Source organism: Lampetra planeri, chromosome 52 (genome assembly GCF_965212315.1).
Source record: "Lampetra planeri chromosome 52, kcLamPlan1.2.h2, whole genome shotgun sequence".
Classification (NCBI taxonomy): domain Eukaryota; kingdom Metazoa; phylum Chordata; class Hyperoartia; order Petromyzontiformes; family Petromyzontidae; genus Lampetra; species Lampetra planeri.
In genome coordinates, this window is record NC_136158.1 from 71962 (window position 1) to 96567 (window position 24606).

Sequence of the window (24606 nt, forward strand, 5' to 3'; positions counted from 1 at the left end):
GTTTTAAACTGCTAAGTGGAGTGAAAGTTTTCAATATGCGTACCACCTTCGAGTGCAGGGGGGTCGGCAACTTGTGGCTCTTTCAGGACTTCCGTGACGTTATTTATTAAGGTCCGTCTCGTATTGCGGCTCGTGGTTTATTATTTTTTACAGAATCCGAAAACGGCTCTTGTTTTGGTTGCAGGCCCCTGTGTGTGTGTAATGAATTACTCCCACGACACGTGTAGAGGGCACTTTTATTCTTATGCGGGCAAAACACAGGCCAACCTTATCCTTTCACTGTGAGCACAGCACTTAGATATTCACGTCTCTATTGGCTACACACACGGCCGATTACTCGGCGCGGTTCCACCGTCCACCCTCACTACGCCGCTGGCTGGCGGCGTGACGAGGATGGTGATGGAAGCCCGCAGGAGATCTTCCACGTGGCCGCACGACGGAGAGAGATGACGGCGAGCAGCGACGCAGTCCGGACCGCACACGAGCTCCGGTCCGCCCCCGCTTATCTCCCCAGGCGCGGCTCTGCCTCTGGCCACGCCCTCTTGTGGAACCTTCGAGCAGGTTCCCGGAGCATCTCGGCCAACCCCTTTCAGATTGGATGTTGTCTTAGCGGTGCCCGTACCCGCGCTTCCCTTTTCCAGCCAGCAGGTGTCATGTCATGACATGCATCAGAAACGTGGACACCGTGGGGCGGTGGTGGTTGCGTTGTTGCACATGGATGCCTGTAAGCAAGCACTTGAGGCAGCAACGAGGCTTGGTTGGATCACCACAGATTCCGTGAATCCTCTGGCTTGCCAGAAGGCAGTGCAACAAAATGTGGACTCCGCCTGTTCCATCTGTTCGGGGATTAATTTGGGCCGATAACATCGAGTTTCTGATGCGTATCACCAACATAAATAAGCAGACAATTCATCTCCCCACACAATCCGTCTCCACATAAACAACATATACGAGCCTTACCCATCAGCTGTACAGCCTTCTCGGAATTCATACTTTCACCAGCATTGATTCGCAACAAGCCAAACAACTACCGGTTTCGACATGCAGTGTCTCGCCTGCAGTCCGCCTTGTTTGAATCAATGGTGAACTGCCGATATGGTCGACAAGGATCAATCAGGTGGCACGTCGATACACAGCCACTAGTGCGACTGGCCTTGGACCGTATCAATTTTGACTAAACTTTCGTGAATGCAGAAATTAATATTCTTGGTTCTTTCGGTAAAGTCACGTAGATAATAAAAAGAAAATTATATTTAAAAATTTAATTTAAAATAAAAGCAAAAAAACACGTTTCGATCGCAACACAAGCAGTCTTCATCAGGTGGAGAGAAAAGAGGGGGCAAGCCTTCGCATGCAACTGCTTATACAGGGCTTTCAGAGTGAGCAAAGCTGTGTGCATGGGTGGGGCAGCCAGTGCCAATGTAGGAGCAAAGCACCAGAAGTACAAGTGGAATAAGCTACTTTTATGACGACTCTTGACTGGTGTCTTTTATTCAGCCGAATGTCTGCACCGCTCCGCACTCTCTCTCTGGGCAGTTCCCTGGCTTCCCCCGCTGCCTTGACGGTCCGTCTCGATCCACTTACCGCGGCACGCCTCTCCCTCTCCCCCTCTCCGTTCACGCCGCTGCCTGGCGGCGTGCCCGGAGGAGATGCTGCTTCGCTGGAGGTTCGCCACGTGGTCGTTGGCGAGGGGAGGTAGAGCGGCGATGCAGTCCGGACCTGAGGCTTCCCACACCGACCCCGAGTCCTCTCCTGCCTCCGCTTATTTTCCTCCCGGTGGAGCTGAGCTCCGCCTACAGCCACGCCCGCTCGTGGAACCCTCTGGATGGTTACCGTATAGTAGCTCCGCCCGTTACCTTTGGCCCAGAGGTCGCAAACGGGTTTTGATTCCTTACCCGTACCCGGCCGCACCAGGGTCGCAAACGGCTGCCCGTATCCGTACCCGGCCGGGTACGAGTAGCCGGGTATCGGGTACCCGGTTGCGACCTCTGCTTTGGCCTAGATCGAATCCCTACTCCAGATTGGATACCGGTTACCCAGTGGTGGCCATGCAGACGTCCCCTGTAACCCCCCCCAGGTGGAGCTCTCTCATTACACAAGTAAAGCGAGTGCGTTAGACAATGGGGGGAGGGAGAGATGGGGGGAGGGAGAGGGGGGGTAGAGATGGGGGGACATTGCACCTCGCTACACCCATCCACACTGCTGACGGTAGAGGTTGACAAGAAAACACAAATCAAGTCATGACCTAAAGTGGTTGACATCTTTCCAATGATTGCCGAGTTTAAAACCGTCGTCTCGGTTGAAATTGCGTCTGTATATATGTGTAGCGTCGGTGTCAGGCAATGATTGGGACCTTCATATCCCCGGTGTATTGGCCGCCTACAGAATGGCACCCCATGCGGCCACGGGGTTTTCCCCATTCTACCTGATGTCCGGCAGTGAGGTCAACCCCCCCCCCCGCCCCCCCGTGGACATTCAATTGCGCACTAAGCAGCCCTCCCCTAAGTCCAAGATCGCCGAACATATTCGATCATTGGAAAAATGTTATTAACCATGCAAAAAAGATTTAACTACACATTTGTACCATCTTATTTGACAGGTACTTTTCTACTTTACCGAGTGTTGACATCCCCAGCGTTTAACAGTACTGCTTTTTTGTATTTGGATTCTCAACCAACACCGGTTTGGGTCGAGGTACACCGATTGTTCTCTTGCACATTGACGATGTTGGCCAATTTCTCTTGTAGCCCCGCCCACCACCCGCACGTCCCATTCCCTGGCTACCACATTCAGATAAGCCCCTCCCCTCTTAACTTGTATTTAAGGGCTGGTCTCTTGGAATTTTGCCTCACTTGATGCACTAATTTTAGCTGTGACGGTCCCACCTGATGACGGAGACTTGTGTTGCCTCCGAAACGTCGCGATTTATTATTTTATTTCTATTATTACTTTTAGTAATTTTATTTTTTACCTACGTGACTTTACCGAAAAAACCTAAGACTATGAATCCTTGCAGTCACGAAAGCTTAAAATCTAGAAATAGCCCTTGCAGGCGGTGTGGCAGCTCTCACACTGGTGATGTCTCATCGGCGAATGCAGCCCTCTCTGAGAATGAGTGGAGAACATTGTTCGCGAGATCGATGAAAGGCAATCCACAGCAGTGCGACTGTGGCCATGCTACTCACAACATGCGCAGTAAACTCACCAGCAGCACTCCACGAACTCTCTCTCTCTGCTGAGGCCTTCTCGTCGTGGAGAGCAACAGCAGCACCTCCACATTGAACACCGAGATCCTGAATCACCTTGCTGCTGCTGCTGCTGCAATCATACTCAAGAATATAATACAGCCTAGTACGTTAAGGCTCATGATCAAGTTAAGAATCTGAATCTGATGAGCTATAATGGTATTTTTCACAAATATCAGAACGTTACAAACAACACAAACACGATAGGAGTTCAAAGTATAGGAAAGGTGAATACGTAGCAAACATATACAAATAAAGCGAAACTCTTTTTATCTTGCCAGGTAAGCCCCACTGGGGTATAACGTGTTTTCAGAAGCGGCCTGGCCACAAACGATCGCCCAACGAAGTGGCTGATGAAGTGGACATTTATAGCAGCCAAATATTCTAAAAGCGTGATGTTGATTCTAAAAGTAGAGGGGAAGCCCAGAGATAAAATCCACGCGACCACAGGGAGAGAGAGAGAGAGACGCAAACTCCAAACATGCAGCAGCAGCAGGCGTCAGGGTCGGGCTCGAGCCCGCACCCAGCACCACCCTGCACACGAAGCAGCCCCCTGCTACTGGACGTGTATGAAACAGAGCTGTGTAGCCCCTCGTATTCCTCCAGAATGGACACATTCTGATTCTGCCGCATTGGAGGTAGTGCACAAATAACAGCGCAAAACTTTCGTTAAAAATAATATCGTGTGGGGCCTGAAAATGGGAAACCTACATACGAGGAGACGTTTCGCAAAATGAAGCTATTTTCATCGCAACAAATATCATATACTCTTTGGTTCTTTCGGTAGTCACGTAGGTATACAATAAAATAAAGATATCATATGCCAATTTCAAAATGTTCAATTGATAAACGTGAACGTGAGCGTGGTCAGGTATTGTGTGGGTGGGGTCTGAGGGGCGTGGCCCGGTGAGAGTGGGCGTGGTCAGGTATTATGTGGGTGGGATCTGAGGGGCGTGGCCCGGTGGGAGTGGGCGTGGTCAGGTATCTGAGGGGCGTGGCCCGGTGGGAGCAGGCGTGGTCAGGTATTGTGTGGGTGGGGTCTGAGGGGCGTGGCCCGATGGGAGTGGGCGTGGTCAGGTATTGTGTGGGCGGGGTCTGAGGGGCGTGGCCCGGTGGGAGTGGGCGTGGTCAGGTATTATGTGGGCGGGGTCTGAGGGGCGTGGCTGGTGGGAGTGGGCCTAATCAGGTATTGTGTGGGCGGGGTCTGAGGGGCGTGGCCCGGTGGGAGTGGGCGTGGTCAGGTATTCGGTGGGCGGGGTCTGAGGGGCGTGGTCTGGTGGGAGCGGGCGTGGTCAGGTATTATGTGGGCGGGGTCCGGTGGAAGTGGGCGTGGTCAAGTATTATGTGGGTGAGGTCTGAGGGGCGTGACCTGGTGGGAGTGGGCGTGGTCAGGTATTATGTGGGCGGGGTCTGAGGGGCGTGGCCCGGTGGGAGTGGGCGTGGTCAGGTATTAGGTGGGCGGGGTCTGAGGGGCGTGGTCTGGTGGGAGCGGGCGTGGTCAGGTATTATGTGGGCGGGGTCCGGTGGAAGTGGGCGTGGTCAAGTATTATGTGGGTGAGGTCTGAGGGGCGTGACCTGGTGGGAGTGGGCGTGGTCAGGTATTATGTGGGCGGGGTCTGAGGGGCGTGGCCCAGTGGGAGTGGGCGTGGGGAATAGGGGGGAGGGCGAGTGACGTAACCCTGAATTTAAATCTTGGTCGGTTGGTCGCGGGCGTCCACGTGACACGCATCGCGCCAATCAGAGAAGCAGCCGAGCTCGGGGGGGTCTCCGTGAGAGGATCAGCCGCGGTGAGTTGAGGGGGAAGACCGCCGCGATGGCGTCTCGAGTCGTCGCCACAAACACTCGCGACTCGAACGCCTCCGCATCGGTGGCGGGGAAGCGGCGGTGGTAGCCGCGGCAGCTGCGGGTCGAGTTTGCTCTGCGTCGTCGCTGGTTTCCCGCGCGAGGCTGTCGACTGACGCGGCCCAACTCCCGCCCCAGCCTTGCCTGGATCGATTGTGAATATATTGGGAGTGATTACGAGTTAATCGACTCCTGCCGTGTCAACGTTACCGCCGAATCGATTCCTAATAGAGCTCGCTGCGGAAATCGATTTTGAGGCTTGTTCTATTTTTACGACTGGTTTACTGAGTGTGTTTAACAATTGAAGGTAGAATCTTAAAAGTTTTCGTGACTGCAGGAATTCGAATTCTTTGGGTCTTTCGGTGAAAAGTGACGTAGATTGAAATACAACAAGACGACGACGATGACGACGTCTAGATGGCAACACAAGCGACCATCTCCTCCCGGTGTGATTCGCTTTCGGCCTTTCTGCGTGACTTTACCGAGAGACCCAAAGGAATTTGAAGATAAATTTGGGCTTCTTCACCCGAGTCACGGGTCAAATTAGGTTTGGGTTTGACCCGCTAGATTTTCATTGACCCTCCGTAAAAAAAGCGCTTTTATAGCTTTCTATCCCAGTATCGACTCCACGTCTTATCCCAAATATATAAATCATGAGTTCAAGCGGGAATATAATCTTACAACGTAATTGCTATTATGTAGTTTTTGCATCTGTAATTGTGTGAATGCTTTGATATCTGCTGGCCGAGTTGCTCTGAGCTCAATGTGCTTTTACTCGATAGGAAATGAGCTTCTGAGTCTGTAACTCTCGGGCCTGTGAATCGGTTAGAGTCCAGTTCCAATAACTTCACAGTGAATAGAGACTCCCTTTAATGAGTTGTGTTAAACGCTCTATTTACATTTCCTTGTTTCAGTTTTCGTTCCGCTTTCTTCGTCCGTTACTGTCCCCGCGCCGAATGCCACAGCAGGTGACGCGCACCGATTAAGATCGATTTGGGGGGGGGGGGCTTGCGAGCATCAGCCATGGTCAGTCCACTGCTGGGTGAATGCCTTTCCCGAGCCGCCGCCGCCAACGTCCTCCACAGGAATCCGATGAGCTATGAAGCTCTTTTTCACATGTCCAGTCGGGGCATTTGGTCAGTAAGTAACAACGAGCGTTCTCCCCGCGTAAGAGTTCCATCCTTTGCCTGTTACTCCGTCATTCTTCTCAACCATAATCGACTTATCGATTAGCACAACAGCCGTCACCCCTTCTTCGAGTCGTGACTTGTCCTGTCAGTCGATTTCGTTTCATTTAAACGACGGAAGTGACCCGCGTGTGTTTTGTAATCTACGCGTCGCCAGCAGCCGAGGGAGGAGGGACAGCCGACGTGCGGAGATGGAGCGGTAAAATCGAATCGTGCGCAGAAAACTGGCTGCATTATTGCTGGACCGTGAGAGATGGTAACAGCTTCGGAGAGGGCTTCGTCCAGCAGTGGATGGCTGATGATGTTGATTATTCGAGTGAAATTGATTATTCGTTGTGAGATTTAGTACAAAGAAAGATTTTAGTTTGACTTTGTATTTAAATAAAATTTTTATTAATCTTTACCAAATTGTCGAGGTTACGTCACGTACCTCTTCCCTGTTCAAGTATCCCTCGATTTACCAACGCAAGGTCAGTTTAGGAAATTTCCCGTTAACGCGATTGACAAATTATAGACACTTTTCGATTTAAAGAAATTCGAATTTCGGCGTAAACGAAATTCCACTGCGGCACGCGTGGTGAGATCATCGAACGAGAAGCCCCCTGAGAGGCGGGCAGCCATCCTCATCCTCGACAGCGTCACGGTGTCGTCGTCCCCCCCCGCTACAGCGCAACAGAAACGCGTCCACATCGCCTCGAAAGTCATTCCAACATGCAGCTGATCTGAGTTCGCTGAAATGGTTAATTATTTAGGTTTTAGATAAATAATTGTTCCATCGTTTTAATATTCATGTTAATTTTGTTTTGTGAAAAGTGGTATCGGTGTATATTATTAATTTAGGAGTAGGGTTGGAATGACTGTCCAAAACACATCGCCCATTTTTTCAAATTAAATGGGAAAAGCCATTTCCAGTTTAGGAAATTTCGTTCCACGCGTGTTTTTTGAAGCACGCCATTCCTTTAATGAAACCGAGAGACACCTGTTCTTGCCACGTCGCTCTGCGGGGTGTGTGCGCGTCTCTTCGTGCATGCTTCGCGTCAACAGATTTGCGTAACTTGATCGAAAACGGTACACAGGTTTTGTCTGCTCCGGAAAGTACGGAGTGTCTTAGAACAGTTTAACTCGTAGGCTTTCACAACCAATATCCATAATAGAGATTTTTTTTTGGGGTTAGATCACGTAAATATAAATGTGTCGTTAAAGCAGCCATCACCCGACACAGCCAATTAGTATGGTTTGTCACGTCAGCAGAACGTGCCAATTACTTCCTACTGCAGCACACCGCCTGTGTTGGAGAGTAAACCCATGGCATTACATTTCAAGTATTGTTACGTTTCGTTGGTTGAGTTGTCATTGAGTTGTGGTTTGCACGCCGTGCATAGAAGATGCGGTTGAGTTGTGGTGAACGTGTGGCGTGTGGGAGCTATCGAGGTGGTTAGTTAAGTGGCAGGTGACGCGCTGCCCTAAGTATACAGCGGCTGTGGTTGCGGTTGAGTGGGGAGCTGTCGTGTTCCGGTTCGCCCGCTGCGCTTCGAACCCAGCGACACGACTTCGATTTCAGCACACGGCCAACACAAATGATCTGACCCGGTCCTGGGCCTCCCCTAGGTCTACTCAGCCTCTAATGAGTGCCTTGTGCGGTTTGTAAACATCGCCACTAAGGAGACAACGGTGGCTGGGCATGGTGCTTGCCACCCACCCCCTCGTGTGCCGTGCCGGCCTTCATGGGTGCTACTCACGAACAGCACTTGCCTCAACAGTCTGTTAAGGCTACACGGGGATCTTTGTTGCGGTTGCGTGCAGGAGATGTCGTCCACCTCGCAGAAGCACCGCTCCTTCGTGGCAGAGCCCATGGGAGAGAAGCCGGTGACGGCGCTCGCCGGCATTGGCGACACCCTGGGGGGACGGCTCATCGAACAGGGCTTCGACAGGGTGACTCGCTCGCTCACTCACCCGTCCACTCGCCTGCCTGCTCGCTCACCCGCCCACTCGCTCGCTCACCTGCTCACTCGGCCACCTGCTCACCCACTCCCCCACTTGCATGCTCGCACTCTCACTAAACCTCCCACTCACTTACTCGCCCGCCTACCCGCATGTTCACCCACCCGCATACTCAATCGCCCACCACTCGCTCGCTTACTCACTTGCGCGTGCACACACTCATTAATGAAGTCACGTCGTGGAGTTCTTCATTCACGATTGGATTTACAGAGCTGCACAACCAAATGTCTCATGCTTTCTTCCCCCACAACCCCTACCACACCACTGGTCCCTCCCTCCCTTTGTCAATCCCTTGCCCCCTTCCTCACTGTCTCCTCCCTCTCCTTAATTCCTTCCACATATCTTCCCTCCCTCCTTACCTTGCTTCCTCCATATCTCCCCATCTCCCTCCGCTCTCCCCCGTGTAGGCATACGTGGTGCTGGGCCAGTTTCTGGTTCTCAAGAAGGAGGAGGAGCTCTTCAAGGAGTGGCTCAAGGAAGTCTGCAATGCCAACTCCAAGCAGTCGTCGGACTGCTTCACTTGCCTGCGCGAGTGGTGCGACGCCTTCCTGTGAGGCGCCCGTCGTCACGGCGGCCCGTCGCTGTGCGTTTACCCTCAGAAATGTCACCGCCTCGTCCTGCGCTCACCGCTCACTCGCTTGTTTTGCTGCCCGGAGTGAGGCTTGGTTGCTCACTCCCCCCCGCCCCCCATGCGATCCCGGCGATGCCGGTTCACTCGCCTACTTGGTCATTCACTGTGGCGATGTTCGCCCACACACCGACCGCACGCCGTTCCACACGCTCACCCACCGCTCGCTCGACCACGCATCCACCGCTCGCTCGTCCACGCACTCGCCCACCGCTTGCTCGCCCACCCGCAGACTTACCCACCGCTCGGTCAGACACCCACACACTCGCCTCTCGCCCGCTCACTTGCCCACACACTCACCCACCGCTCGCTCACACCCACCGCTTGCTCGCCCACACACTCAGCCACCGCTCGCTCGCACACCCACTCACCGCTCACTCCCACGCCCACTACTCGCTCGCTGTTTCGCCCACACACCCACCGCTCCCTCGCACACTCTCCCACTGCTCGCTCAAACACCCACACACCCAGCCACCGCTCACCCACACACTCGCCCACCGCTCGCCTGCACATCCGCCACTCGCTCACCCACCGCTCGCTTGCCCACACACTCGCCCACCACGCACTCGCCCACCGCTCGCTCACACACTCGCCCACCATGCGTTCGTCCACCGCTCGCTCACACACCCACCGAGTCCGGCAAATCGCTGGTGGGAAAAGAAAAAAAACATCCACAGGTCTCTCTCGCTGGCACGGCTGCTCGCATGTTCCAGTGTCGAAGGAGCGAGTCTCGGCAGTGGCTGTCGGTGGTTAGCTGGCTACGTGATTGTTTGATTGTTTATGGGATGCGTCGGTGGCGGGGGGGACAGATGTTTGGTTCCGTTTGTTGCGGAGGGATTTAACTGGGGGGAAAAAAAGCACGTGGTGGGTTTTTCGTGAAATTGTTCATCTTGACACGGGATTTTAATTGTTCTGTCCCGAGGGAGGGTCGGTTTCGCTGTGGAGAGGGAACGGAGACCCATTTTACTCTACGCGATGTTAATAAAGTCTTTGATATTAGGCTGCTTGTGCGCTCTGCCTGTTGTTAAAGTATAAGTTGTTCTCTACCGGAGTGGTTCTCAACCCTGGGGGTAAGTGGGCAATGTCCCAGGGGGGGGTACGTGAGCTAATTGATAAATGTTACATCATGCATGAGAGTCATTGGTGAATAATCAATGCATGAATGCCAATATAAAATCACTACAGTAGAATGTAAGTCTAAATGGTAACCGAGAACGATATAAAGTACTTTTCTAAGCTCCTTGATCGTAAACAATGTGGTCTCCAAGTGTAACCAGCGAGTGCTATCAAAATTGCGTCAAGCATGCAGAGCGTCTGTGTATTGATTTTCATTCATACATTTATTTCTCTGAACCATGTTGGGTTAGGGAAGGGGGTTACTAAGTTGAAACAATTCAATAAGAGGGTACACTATCCAAAAAAGGTCGAGAACCACTGAGCTATCGCACTCACGTTAGGGTTATCTTATCGTCCAAATTTGTCCTTCCCCCACACCTCCGTTAGCACGGTTATCTACGTACGGTGCAAAAGAAGTTCAACATCGAGTACATCTTTACCGCATGGACTGCGCAGTGGACCCACTGTGATCCATGCTCATTCAACATCGGAGGAACGGCAAAACGTCACCGATGTGCGTATGTTGAACTTCCTTTGCACCGTACGAACCCAACCGTGATAATCGGAGGTGCAAGGGGAAGGACTACACACTAAACACAACAAGCAGTTCTAAAGTGGACAGGAACTGCTGAAGCCTTCGTCATGACGAGCAGCAGCAGCACCTTCACATTGGCATCGAGATCCTGGATTGCATCGCTGCTGCAACTGCCATCGTCCAATGGTGACTGCACAGCTGGATGAAGGCCTCCCCAATCTGTGCACGACGACATGTATCAGAGACGAGGTCAATGGTGACGAGTGCACTGCCGATGCAGTCAGTCGCCATGTTCGTTCACGTGACCACTATTGGCCGTGTTGGGTGGAGGAGGGGGCAGTTGAAGTATGCCGAGCAGGTCGTGCGCGAACCACTGCCCCCCCCCCCCGTTGGGGTGCCTCGTGACGGGATGTTAACTCCCTCGCCTGGTGCGTAAGAGGGTCGTCGGTTCGATCCCAACCCGTATAGTTAGAGTTTGCATCTCGCTCCCTCTGGTCGCGTGGGCTTTTCTGCGGGTCCTCTAGGTTTTTCCTTCACATTTAGAATCCACATAACGCGTTCAGAGTATTTTGCTGCTATACATTTCCACACGAAGATAAGCCACTTCGTTGAGCTATCATTTGTGGCCAGGTCGCTTTCGAGCTCGGTAGAACTTACCTGGTAAGAATAAAAATAGTTGTCAGATGAGAGGTCATTTGTGGCAAAAGTGGGGATGAGTGATGGGTGTGCTGTGTGTGTGTGCCCCTAGCCGAGCAGATTCTGGTGAGGCTGATTGAGGGAGCTCAACGGACTAAAGAAGAGACGTCTGATACGGCACAGGAGGGTGTGGAGCAAAGTGGACTTTCCGATTGCCGATACCAGCGGTGTCAAAATCAGCTTCTGTGGAGGGAGGCTCGTGAAGGACGCTGCTGGTCGGTTGTAAGCAGTCGCCCTCCAATAACAGCAGAGGGCGGAAGAGCGACGCTCATGATGAGCGAAGCGCCGGGCGGCTCAAATGCAGCGAATTGGCAGCGTGGCCATCTCGGTCACATCTGGGCAGCAGCAGCAGCCTCCACACGTGGCCTGAAGGTGCCACCTCGCCTGGCGTCACGTGCATCTGGCGAACTGCGGCTGTGTGTGGTGAGACAAGGGAATGTTTGAGCGTGGTTCGGTGAGATGTGTGTGGGTAGCGGTCGTGTAGCGGTTCGCGTGCTGCGCTACGACCACGGCGAACCGAGTTCCCGTTCATGCTCACGAACACCAGCGCCGGTGACGATTATCTGGGCCTCCCCGAGGTCCACTCAAATGAGTACCTGGTGCGGTGTGTCAACATCGCCTCTGAATCGACAAAGGCGGTTGGGCGTGTTGCTGGCCACACTCGTGTGCCGTGCCGGCGTTTATAATAAGTGCTCACGAACAGCACTTTCCCCACACAGCATGTGAAGGCTACAGGGGGGATCTTTGTCGCGGTATGTGTTTGTATATGTGTCTGTGTACACAATGTGGCAGATCCGTGGCGCAGCGGTGAGCGCACTGCGCTACGAACCCGGCTCTACCTGAGTTCGATTCCCGGCCGCGTCCTGCAGTCAGTTGGGGGAGCGATTTTCTGGCACCTCGCAACTCCCCCCACCACCACCGCCCTTTTACAAAACTGCGATGCCCAGCGTGGTGAGCTTCGGTGAAACAGCCCCACCCACACGTGGGGGCGGGGGGGGCATGCGCTTATCCAGCAGTGGATTGGCTAAAGCTGTGGTCCGTGACACGGGAGCGATGATAAAACCGACAGCGCCACTTCTCGGAATCGAACCGTCGAGCACTTCTGAGTATTGGCCGCGAATTCTTCCCTCGTGAAGGTAAAGAGGGGGGCGGGGCGAGGGATGGGGGAGGGTGAGGGGCGGGGCGAGGGATGGGGGAGGGTGAGCGGGCAGTGCCGGCAGGTGGCCACGCGGCCACATAATCCATTACGCAACAGTTTTGTATTTTCTACTCAGCAGAGTTTGCCGATGAGTAACATTGCCCCAAAGGTCCCCAGCACGTCAGGCGACCAGCAACAAACAGCGCTGGTATCATAGTTGTAATGGATGTTGTTGTGAGAGCTTGGAGGAGGAGAGCTACGATGGTGATGACGGGAGAAGGAATTCCAGAGTGGACCTTTACTTATTTTGCACCGTACATAGGCAACTGTGCTAATCGGAGCAGTGTGGTTGAGTAGTGGGCGTGAGTGGTTGGGTGGGTGAGTGAGTGGGCGAGTGAGTAGCTAGGTGAGTGGGTGGGCAAATGAGTGGCTAGGTGAGTGGGTGGGCGAGTGAGTGGCGAGGTGAGTGGCTAGGTGAGTGAGTGTCTAGGTGAGTGTGTAGGTGAGTGAGTGGCTGGGTGAGTGAGTGTGGTGGTAAGTGTGCAGGTGAGTGAGTGTGTAGGTGAGTGTGTAGGTGAGTGTGTAGGTGAGTGAGTGTGGTGGTGAGATGATGACATGTGGTGAACGCGCCCCCAACTTGCTGCCTGACTCGATGGTTCCCGTGAGTGTTATCGACTAATATATGTATAAATCGGTTCCTATGATCGACTCTAGCGTGAGACAGACAATACAAACGAGATGTAACAAGAGAGCGAATACAAACTGAATCGTGACCCTGCATCGCGACAATATAATCGCTGGAATAGTGAATCGTTTCAGGTTTCATAATAATAAATCCTCCATAACCCCCACCACGCAACCCCCCCCCCCCACCATAACCCCCCCTCCACTCTCCCCACACCCCGTTCCGACTGTCTCTGTTTCCGCCAACTTCCTCCTCCTGCCGTTCCACCAATTTCCAAAAACGCCCCACCCACTCCACCCACCAAGCCCCCACCCACTCCACCCACTCCACCCACCAAGCCCCCACCCACTCCACCCACTCCACCCACCAAGTGTTACCCATTCCACCCACCAAGTTTTACCCATTCCACCCACCAAGCCCCCCACCCACTCCACCCACCAAGCCCCCCATCCATTCCACCCACCAAGCCCCACCCACTCCACCCACTCCACCCACTAAGTCTCACCCATTCCACCCACCAAGCCCCCCACCCACTCCACCCACCAAGCCCCACCCACTCCACCCACCAAGCCCCACTCCACCCACTCCACCCACTAAGTCTCACCCATTCCACCCACCAAGCCCCCCATCCATTCCACCCACCAAGTTCCGCCCATTCCGCCCACTAAGCTCCGCCCACTCCGCCCCGATGTTTAACCCCCCCCCCATCCGCTCCGCCCGCCTCCTCCAGACTCGCTCCGCGCGGGGACTCATTTAGAGTTCAAACTCTGTCAAGTGAACATCGCAGCACCGTCACCCCCCCACCACCACTCCCCAGCACCCAAAACAACAATAACACACCACAACCCCATCGCCAGAATTAACACCAGCAGAGCACTCCTCGCCATTGCCGGTAGCAGTCGCGATGTCTCGACGCAAGCAAGTCAAGCCCCAGCACCTGAGCGAGCGAGACTTGCCGAGTAAGTGACACGGAAGGTCCCCTCCTCTCTCTCTCTCACGCTCTCTCACGCTCTCTCTCTCTCACTATCTCTCTCTCTCACGCTCTCTCGTGCTCTCTCTCACGCTCTCTCTCACTATCTCTCTCTCTCACGCTCTCTCGTGCTCTCTCTCACGCTCTCTCTCTCACTATCTCTAATTCTCTCTCTCTCACTATCTCTAATTCTCTCTCTCTCTCACTATCTCTAATTCTCTCTCACTATCTCTCACGCTCTCTCACGCTCTTCTCTCTCACGCTCTCTCACGCTCTTCTCTCTCACGCTCTCTCACGCTCTCTCTCTCACTATCTCTAATTCTCTCTCTCTCTCACTATCTCTAATGCTCTCTCTCTCACGCTCTCTCTCTCCCCCTCGTCTTGCGCTCTGCACCTCTCACGTCCATACGGGGACACAGACACGCGGGAGTGATGTTCGGTGCGGGGGGGGGTGAGCGGGACGCTCTGCCGCTCTCCCCGTCTCACACGCTCTCACTTCCACCATCCAACCTCTCACTCGCACACCTGTGTGTGTCTCTCTCACCTGTGAGTGAGTGTCCCTCTCACCTGTGAGTGAGTGTCCCTCTCACCTGTGAGTGAGTGCCTCTCTCACCTGTGAGTGAGTGCCTCTCTCACCTGTGAGTGAGTGCCTCTCTCACCTGTGAGTGAGTGCCTCTCTCACCTGTGAGTGAGTGCCTCTCTCACCTGTGAGTGAGTGCCTCTCTCACCTGTGAGTGAGTGCCTCTCTCACCTGTGAGTGAGTGCCTCTCTCACCTGTGAGTGAGTGCCTCTCTCACCTGTGAGTGAGTGCCTCTCTCACCTGTGAGTGAGTGCCTCTCTCACCTGTGAGTGAGTGCCTCTCTCACCTGTGAGTGAGTGCCTCTCTCACCTGTGAGTGAGTGCCTCTCTCACCTGTGAGTGAGTGCCTCTCTCACCTGTGAGTGAGTGCCTCTCTCACCTGTGAGTGAGTGCCTCTCTCACCTGTGAGTGAGTGCCTCTCTCACCTGTGAGTGAGTGCCTCTCTCACCTGTGAGTGAGTGCCTCTCTCACCTGTGAGTGAGTGCCTCTCTCACCTGTGAGTGAGTGCCTCTCTCACCTGTGAGTGAGTGCCTCTCTCACCTGTGAGTGAGTGCCTCTCTCACCTGTGAGTGAGTGTGTGTGCGCGCGCGGGTGTACGGAGTCCGGGGGATGGGTGAAAAAGACCTTCAGATCTCATCGGATTCCTCCACGAGTCGTGCGACATTGTCTGTGCCTGGTGCGCGCTCCGCGCGACACATTCGCGGCTGCTCGCGCGATTCGCCGTTCACGAGGCCACGGCCAACACCGCTGGAGAGTCACAGCCGAGCCCAAGTTGCTGCCTCGTGGCGCCGCGCGAGTCTTCGTCATGTGCTCGGACTTGCCCTCCACAGCGTGTGTGGGCTACCCGGGGGGTCTTTGTCTTTGAGTCTGTGTGTTAGTACCGTGCCGGCCTTAATAGGTGCTCGCTAACAGCACATGCCCCGACAGTCTTTTAAGGCAATACGGGGGGAGGGGGGATCTATGTTCGTGTAGGGAGCGGTGGTGCAGCGGTTAGCGAGCTCCGCTTCGAACCCGGCCACCCGAGTTCGATTCCCACTCACGGCCAATGTACGGTGCGAAATAAGTTCAATACACAGACAACACCAGTGACGATTATCTGAACCCGGTCCTGGGCCTCTCCCCTAAGTCGACTTAACCTCAAATAAATACCGGGTGCGGCGTATACACATCGCCACTGAGGAGACAAAGGCGGTCGGGTGTGCTACCGGACACTCACCCCATCGTGTTTCGTTCCGGCCTTCATAGGTGCTCGCTGACACAACACTTGCTCTAACAATCTGTTAAGGCTATACGGGAGATCTTTGTATGCATGTGTCTGTGTCCAGTGCCATCCATTTAGTAGGTACGCAAAAATCCCTGTACGCACGCGGAATCCTACAGAACGGCCGATATTTAATCTACGCATAAACGATCGAGGGTTAATAAAATTGACGCGTTAAAGCAAACAGATAGTCCACCGCCGGACTATCTAACTCATTTGAAGGCCAAAGTAGACAAATTATTATCGTTTCTTCAGCGTACGCACATTGTCAGTAGACCCCCCCCCATACGTTAACCCCCCCCCTCCATGCGTACGTCCTCAATGGATGGCCCCTAATGATCGTTTCTCTGTCTCTACACATCTGCGTCTGTCCCCATGTATCTCCACGTATCTCTCTGTGCGTCTCCCGATGTCTCTGTGTGTGGCTCAGTATCTCTCTGCGTCTCCGTCTCTCTGTCCCCTAATGTCGACGATTACCCTGTCCCCTAATGTCGACGATTACCCTGTAAACATGTTTTAAGTTTTGTTCAAGCGATATTAGAACTTGCACCTGGCCGTCCCCTAGGTCGACTCAGCCTGAACGTAGAACCTGCGGCTGTATTAGGACATCAGAACTGGGGTGGCAGTTTTTGCTGCTGTGAGCGCGAATCGTAGGCAACGGTGGCGTTGTGGCTCGTTCGCTGCGATACGAATCCGGCCACCCGATTTCGATTCCCGCTCATGATCAATAATAACAGTGGCGATTATCTGAACCAGTCTTGGGCCTCCCCTAGGTCGAATTAGTCTTAAATGAGTACCCGGTGCGGTGTGTAAACATCGCCACTCGGGAGACAAAGGCGGCCGGGCCTAATGTGAGCCACCCACCCCCTCGTGTGCCGTTCCGGCCTTCATAGGAGCTCGCTAACAGCACTCGCCCCACCAGTCTATCAAGGCTATACGGGGTATCTTTGTAGGTGTCTGTGTATATATGCTTGTGTACGTACAAGGTCCGTGTGTGTATTTGAGTGTCTGTATGCGTGCTTTTGTGCGTCTATGTACACGAATGTGTGTCTGCATGTTGCTGACAGCACTTGCCCCAACAGTCTGTTAAGAGGCGATACGGGGAAGAGTTTTGCTGTGTGTCTGAGTGCATGTATGTTTGTCTATGTCACGGACGTACATGTATGTCTGTGTAAATGTGTATGTGTGCATGTATTGATGTGTACGTAATGTACGAGTAGATTTTGAGTGTGTGTTAGCGCGCTGCACTACAAACCCGGTCACTTAAGTTTGATTCCCGCTCAAGGCCGCAAACACGGGTGATGATGATCTGAACCAGTTCAAGGCCTCCCCAGGGTCGACTCAGCCTCAAATGAGTACCTGGTGCGGTTTGTAAACATCGCCACTAAAGACACAAAGGCGGCCGGGCGTGGTGCTGGCCACCCACCCCTTCGTCTGCCGTGCTGCTCACGAACAGCACTTTCCTCAAAAGTCTGTTGACGCTATACGGGGGATCTTTGTCTGTATATGACTTTACACGCACAAAGACACAGACATGCACATACATATGTACACATGAAAAATACATCTACACAAACACCCCAGTCCATATAACAAAGACATTTTCACACATACGCACACATAATTCAAATCCCCCCTCTTGGGAAAAGCACCATGAGCGAGCACCTATGAAGGCCGATAGGGTGCAGCACGGCATCACGTGACCAGTGCCATTGAAGGCCGAGTCGAGCTAGTTTTCGGGCAGGCTCAGAACCGTGAGCGGGAATCGAACTCGCGTCGCCGTGGATCTTCGCGCAGTGCGTTCACCACTGCGCCACTGCTCCCCACTGCCTCACACACAAAGATAAACATCTCCCGTGTAGCCTTAGCAAAGACTGTTGGGTAAGGTCCTTGTTAGCGAGTCGCACCGATGAAGGCCAAAACGGCACACGAGGTGGGGGGGAGGGGCGGTTGGTCAGCACCACACCCGGCCGCCTTTGTCTCCCCAGTGGCGATGTTTTCTACACACCACACTCGGTACTCATTTGAGGCTGAGTCGATCAGCGCACATTCATTGTACACAAACCGAATGATTCTCTCGAAAGGCTGAAGAGCTGTTCTCGCGCCACCGATTTCCATGTAACCCGACGATTCTGGAAACCGATATTTCTTCTTTTTTATCAAAAACTTTCCCACGTTGGAGCGATTGGTTCGACACCCTCCCTGGGTCTGGGTTCCACATCGCTCCACATCGCTCCACAAAGCGCCACATCGCTCCACAAAGCGCCACATCGCTCCACAAAGCTCCACAAAGCTCCACCTCGCGCCACATCGCTCCACAAAGCCCACATCGCTCCACAAAGCGCCACATCGCTCCACAAAGCTCCACAAAGCTCCACATCGCTCCACAAAGCTCCACAAAGCTCCACATCGCTCCACAAAGCTCCACATCGCTCCACAAAGCGCCACATAGCTCCACAAAGCTCCACAAAGCTCCACATCGCTCCACCTCGCCCCACAAAGCTCCACATCGCTCCACAAAGCTCCACATCGCTCCACAAAGCTCCACATCGCTCCACAAAGCTCCACAAAGCTCCACAAAGCGCCACATCGCTCCACATCGCTCCGCAAAGCTCCACAGAGCTCCGCAAAGCTCCACAGAGCTCCACAAAGCTCCACAAAGCTCCACATCGCTCCACAAAGCTCCACATCGCTCCACAAAGCTCCACATCGCTCCACAAAGCTCCACAAAGCTCCACATCGCTCCACAAAGCTCCACAAAGCTCCACATCGCTCCACAAAGCTCCACATCGCTCCACATCGCTCCACAAAGCTCCACATCGCTCCACATCGCTCCACAAAGCTCCACAAAGCTCCACATCGCTCCACAAAGCTCCACATCGCTCCACAAAGCTCCACAAAGCTCCACAAAGCTCCACATCGCTCCACATCGCTCCACATCGCTCCACAAAGCTCCACCTCGCTCCACATTGCTCCACAAAGCTCCACATCGCTTCACAAAGCTCCACATCGCTCCACAAAGCTCCACATCGCTCCACAAAGCTCCACATCGCTCCACATCGCTCCACATCGCTCCACAAAGCTCCACAAAGCTCCACAAAGCTCCACATTGCTCCACAAAGCTCCACATCGCTTCACAAAGCTCCACATCGCTCCACAAAGCTCCACATCGCTCCACAAAGCTCCACAAAGCTCCACCTCGCTCCACATCGCTCCACAAAGCTCCACATCGCTCCACATCGCTCCACAAAGCTCCACAAAGCTCCACATCGCTCCACATCGCTCCACATCGCTCCACATTGCTCCACATTGCTTCACAAAGCTCCACATCGCTCCACATTGCTCCACATCGCTCCACATCGCTCCACATTGCTCCACATTGCTTCACAAAGCTCCACATCGCTCCACAAAGCTCCACATCGCTCCACATTGCGCCACAAAGCTCCACCTCGCTCCACATCGCTCCACAAAGCTCCACATCGCTCCACATCGCTCCACAAAGCTCCACCTCGCTCCACATTGCTCCACATTGCTTCACAAAGCTCCACATCGCTCCACAAAGCGCCACAAAGCTCCACATCGCTCCACAAAGTGCCACAAAGCGCCACAAAGCGCCACCGTACTCCTGAACGGACTGTTGGGGGCAAGCACTGAGAGCGGTGGCACAGTGGTTAAGACTTTACGCTACAATGCTATACGAACCCTGTTCTCCCGAGTTCGATCCCCGCTCGCGACCGATAACAGCGAGAGTATTCCCTCCCCTAGGTCGACTCGGCCTTAAACGAGTACCTGGCGTGGTGTGTAAACGGCAGCATTGGGGACACAAAGTAAGCGGCCACCCACCCCTCGTCGCCCCGCAGTCTGTTGAGGCTGTACGAGGCATCTTTGTGTGGGAGGTCTGTCTGCGCGCGCGTGTGTGTATATATGTGTGTATTTGTGTGTATATGTTTGTTTATTATAAAATGTACTTTCACACACAAACCACCGTAATATAACACCATAAATACACACACCTCGAGGCGTATGTGGTGTTGCGTATGTATATGCATTTCTACGTGTGTGTATACGTTATGTGTATTTTTGTGTGAGTGTACGGGTGTGAGTGTGTATGATTGTGAGTGTATGTATCGGGAGCGGTGGCGGAGTGGTTAACGTGCTCTGTAACGGACCCGACGACCCGGGTTCGACTCCCGCTCACCGCCAACACCAGTGACGATCATCCCCGAGGGCGACTCCGTCTCAAATGAGTCCCTGGCGCGGTGCTGGTCACCCACCCCCTCGTGTGCCGTGCCGGCGTTCATAGGCGCTCGCTAACAGCACTTGCCCCAACAATCTGTTAGGGCTATACGGGGGATATGCGTCTCGTATGTGTGTATACATATGCAACTTGTTATTTGTAAATTAATGTATAAAATACATTTGTAACTGGCATGGTAAGTATATATGTAGACGCGCACGTATCCATACACCGACTCGAATACATCTAAGAAGACAATCGCCTTCACAGACTGTTGGGGCAAGTGCTGTTAGTGGTTGGCCAAAAGCACACGCCCGGCCGCCTTTGTCTCTCCAGTGATGATGTTTGCACACCGCTCCAGGTGCTCATTTAAGGCTCAGTCCCCCCAGGGGAGGAGGCCCAGAACCCGTTGAGATTCGTCACTTTTGGTTGAGCGGGAATCGAACTCTGGTCGCTGGGTTCGTCGCGCAGCGCACTGACCACGACACGACCGCTTCCCAAAAACAAAGATCCCCTGTGTAGTCTGCATAGACTTTTGGGGCAAGTGCTATTAGCGATGAGCACCTCACTAGAATGGGTGATGTAGCCATAACCACGCCCGGCCGTGTTTGTCTCTCCCGTGTTGATGTTTACACTCCGTACCACGGCAGCACTCGTTCGCGGCTGGGTCGTTAACATGAAGCGAGATGCTCCCCCGGTGTTGATATCAGTCGCCAATGACGACAGCCGCGGCCGGGAATCGAACTTTGGTGTGCCCGTCTGTGTCCCACGCGAGTGATCAGTTTCGTAAAGTGAGAATAGTTAAAGTTACTGTCAGTGGCGCTCTAAAACCTCGCTCAACCCTCAGCTCTAACTCCACCACTCAACCTCGCTCAACCCTCAGCTCTAACTCCACCACTCAACCTCGCTCAACCCTCAGCTCTAACTCCACCACTCAACCTCGCTCAACCCTCAGCTCTAACTCCACCACTAAACCTCGCTCAACCCTCAGCTCTAACTCCACCACTCAACCTCGCTCAACCCTCAGCTCTAACTCCACCACTAAACCTCGCTCAACCCTCAGCTCTAACTCCACCACTAAACCTCGCTCAACCCTCAGCTCTAACTCCACCACTAAACCTCGCTCAACCCTCAACTCTAACTCCACCACTAAACCTCGCTCAACCCTCAGCTCTAACTCCACCACTTAACCTCGCTCAACCCTCAGCACTAACTCCACCACTAAACCTCGCTCAACCCTCAGCTCTAACTCCACCACTAAACCTCGCTCAACCCTCAACTCTAACTCCACCACTAAACCTCGCTCAACCCTCAGCTCTAACTCCACCACTAAACCTCGCTCAACCCTCAGCTCTAACTCCACCACTAAACCTCGCTCAACCCTCAACTCTAACTCCACCACTAAACCTCGCTCAACCCTCAGCTCTAACTCCACCACTGAACCTCGCTCAACCCTCAGCTCCAACTCCACCACTAAACCTCGCTCAACCCTCAGCTCTAACTCCACCACTAAACCTCGCTCAACCCTCAGCTCTAACTCCACCACTAAACCTCGCTCAACCCTCAGCACTAACTCCACCACTAAACCTCGCTCAACCCTCAACTCTAACTCCACCACTAAACCTCGCTCAACCCTCAGCTCTAACTCCACCACTAAACCTCGCTCAACCCTCAACTCTAACTCCACCACTAAACCTCGCTCAACCCTCAGCTCTAACTCCACCACTAAACCTCGCTCAACCCTCAGCTCTAACTCCACCACTAAACCTCGCTCAACCCTCAACTCTAACTCCACCACTAAACCTCGCTCAACCCTCAACTCTAACTCCACCACTAAACCTCGCTCAACCCTCAGCTCTAACTCCACCACTAAACCTCGCTCAACCCTCAGCTCTAACTTCACCACTGAACCTCGCTCAACCCTCAACTCTAACTCCACCACTAAACCTCGCTCAACCCTCAGCTCCAACTCCACCACTAAACCTCGCTCAACCCTCAACTCTAACTCCACCACTAAACCTCGCTCAACCCTCAGCTCTAACTCCACCACTAAACCTCGCTCAACCCTCAGATCTAACTCCACCACTAAACCTCGCTCAACCCTCAGCTCTAACTCCACCACTAAACCTCGCTCAACCCTCAGCACTAACTCCACCACTAAACCTCGCTCAACCCTCAACTCTAACTCCACCACTAAACCTCGCTCAACCCTCAGCTCTAACTCCACCACTAAACCTCGCTCAACCCTCAACTCTAACTCCACCACTAAACCTCGCTCAACCCTCAGCTCTAACTCCACCACTAAACCTCGCTCAACCCTCAGCTCTAACTCCACCACAAAACCTCGCTCAACCCTCAGCTCTAACTCCACCACTAAACCTCGCTCAACCCTCAACTCTAACTCCACCACTAAACCTCGCTCAACCCTCAGCTCTAACTCCACCACTAAACCTCGCTCAACCCTCAGCTCTAACTCCACCACTAAACCTCGCTCAACCCTCAACTTTAACTCCACCACTAAACCTCGCTCAACCCTCAACTCTAACTCCACCACTAAACCTCGCTCAACCCTCAGCTCTAACTCCACCACTAAACCTCGCTCAACCCTCAACTCTAACTCCACCACTAAACCTCGCTCAACCCTCAACTCTAACTCCACCACTAAACCTCGCTCAACCCTCAACTCTAACTCCACCACTAAACCTCGCTCAACCCTCAGCTCTAACTCCACTACTAAACCGGTCGTCTCTGTGGTGTTGATGATCCCCCAGTGCTGATTGTTGCTGGTCGCTTGGCATGTTGGGCCTTTGCTCAAGCAAACGCGATATAAACCGACTCCAGCGTGTTGGGGTGGTCCTCCCTTAGGGCCACACGGCCATCAAATGAATATTTAATGTCACAACACTGGCGTCGAGTGAGACAAAGGCGGCCGGCCGGGCGGCGCACCGCGCTACGAAGCCGCCCACGTGAGTTCGATTCCCGGCCGCGGCTCACATTACTGACGGTTATGTAAACAAGTGTTGGGCTTCCCCTAGGTCGACTCGGCCTTAACACTAGTACCTCTAGCACTGTGTAGACGTTGACTCACAAAGGCGGCCGAGCGTTGCCGAATCCCCCCCCCAACTCGCTGCTTTAGTCGTAATAGTCTCTCGCTAACTCTACTTGCCCCAACAATGTGTAGTAAGCGACAGGGGGGGGGGGTGTTTGTCTATGTCCGTGTCGTGTTTGCGTCTGTGCGTAACACATTGCAAGCGCCGTAGATGGAACCAATTGTGGTACATTCCTCGTCCCATCGTCGAGGTAATCGTCCAAATAAATTGTCCACAGTTGTATGAATGTCGCAATTCGTTTGCACCATACGTAGCCAATTATGCGGGGGAAGAACTAAACACCACAGTACTCACAAATTGGTAGCCGTTTTACCGACCGCGAAAATATAACGGCGATGATTGGTCGAGTCAACCGAACTCTCCACTTTAGCGATTGCGAGACGAGGGATCACGGCGCTACCACGTGGGTTGCTATTTTGTGGGGGGGGGGGGCGATGAGCTGTCCTTGATGAACGGTGGCCGCGTCGTGGGGAGGTTTCGACTCGCGCGCTCTCTCGTGAAACCCGATCGATGGCTGCTGCTGCTGCCGCCATCGGAGTTGCGGATTTCCTCGAGAGAGCGAGAGAGCGAGCGAGAAAGAGAGAGCGAGAGAGAGAGCGAGAGAGCGAGCGGCGTTGAGCTCTCGGCCGCCGCCGCCGAGACGGAGGTGGCCCCAGACACCAGCCAAACACGCGGAGCCAGCGGCAGCTCGGGGGTGACCAGCTCGGGGGTGACCAGCTCGGGGGTGACCAGCTCGGGGGTGACCAGCTCGGGGGTGACCAGCTCGGGGGTGACCAGCTCGGGGGTGACCAGCTCGGGGGTGACCAGCTCGGGGGTGACCAGCTCGGGGGTGACCAGCTCGGGGGTGACCAGCTCGGGGGTGACCAGCTCGGGGGTGTCGCACCGTCGCGCCTCGGCGGCTGTTCCAGATCGCGGCTCCCCTTGGCCCCAGTCACATCGGTGCCCTCACGGTCTTGAACATTTAACGCTGTAAGGGCGCTTCGTCTTCCTCAAATGTAGCCACGCAGCTCCGTCTCCTGGATCACCATGATGACGATGACGTGGAAACAAACGTGCGAGGTGCAATTTGCAGAAGCCAAATGTGACCGCTCTAATTGCATTCAAATACAACGTGGAACGTAAATGAAAGCAGTTGCATAAACAATGAAACCGCGATTTAAATGAAAGTATTGTTTGACGGTGTTTGTCAAGTGGGGGGGGGGGGGGGCAACCCGTAGCTTTGGCCACCAGGGGGGGCTAATCATGTCGTCACCCGACCACGCAGACCGCGAGCGAGCCCCGATGAATATCGTCAGCACCCACACCCGGCCGCCTTTGTCTTCTGCAGTGGGTAGGAGTACATACCGCACCGCGTACTCATTTTTTTAAGTTCGCTG

General features: G+C 53.8%; 2 protein-coding genes and 1 long non-coding RNA gene across 5 annotated transcripts in view; 2 read left to right on the plus strand and 1 right to left on the minus strand.

The window, feature by feature from the left end:
- Positions 1-222: 222 nt before the first annotated feature.
- Positions 223-1784, minus strand: LOC144734728 (uncharacterized). The gene is made up of 2 exons (XR_013588539.1): positions 1585-1784; positions 223-836 (listed from the first exon to the last, which is right to left on the minus strand). It is a non-coding gene; the product is annotated as an uncharacterized LOC144734728 (long non-coding RNA).
- A 3137-nt stretch (positions 1785-4921) lies between these two features.
- On the plus strand, positions 4922-9902 carry BANF1 (barrier to autointegration nuclear assembly factor 1). 3 transcript variants are annotated; one of them, XM_078616946.1, is made up of 3 exons: positions 4922-5032; positions 8078-8206; positions 8683-9902. In XM_078616946.1, the coding sequence occupies exons 2-3, from the start codon at positions 8081-8083 to the stop codon at positions 8827-8829; spliced, it is 273 nt and encodes a 90-aa protein (XP_078473072.1). In that variant the 5' UTR covers positions 4922-5032; positions 8078-8080; the 3' UTR covers positions 8830-9902. The 3 variants fall into 3 exon arrangements, with proteins under 3 accessions (XP_078473072.1, XP_078473073.1, XP_078473071.1); XM_078616947.1 differs by lacking the exon at positions 4922-5032 and adding an exon at positions 5035-5242; XM_078616945.1 differs by lacking the exon at positions 4922-5032 and adding an exon at positions 6052-6227.
- A 3747-nt stretch (positions 9903-13649) lies between these two features.
- Positions 13650-24606, plus strand: part of LOC144734616 (uncharacterized) — a 47832-nt gene continuing 36875 nt past the window's right edge. The window contains exon 1 of the mRNA XM_078616885.1: positions 13650-14032. Within this exon, the coding sequence (XP_078473011.1) occupies positions 13978-14032 (55 nt within the window). The 5' untranslated portion in view covers positions 13650-13977. The remainder of the gene's footprint in view (positions 14033-24606) is intronic.

Bases quoted from the DNA above. Each gene is read 5' to 3' on its own strand.
- BANF1 (XM_078616945.1), top strand. From the start codon at position 6,111: ATGGTCAGTCCACTGCTGGGTGAATGCCTTTCCCGAGCCGCCGCCGCC. The intron at 6,228-8,077 runs GTAAGTAACAAC...GGTTGCGTGCAG, and splicing joins CCAGTCGGGGCATTTGGTCA to GAGATGTCGTCCACCTCGCA. The intron at 8,207-8,682 runs GTGACTCGCTCG...TCCCCCGTGTAG, and splicing joins TCGAACAGGGCTTCGACAGG to GCATACGTGGTGCTGGGCCA.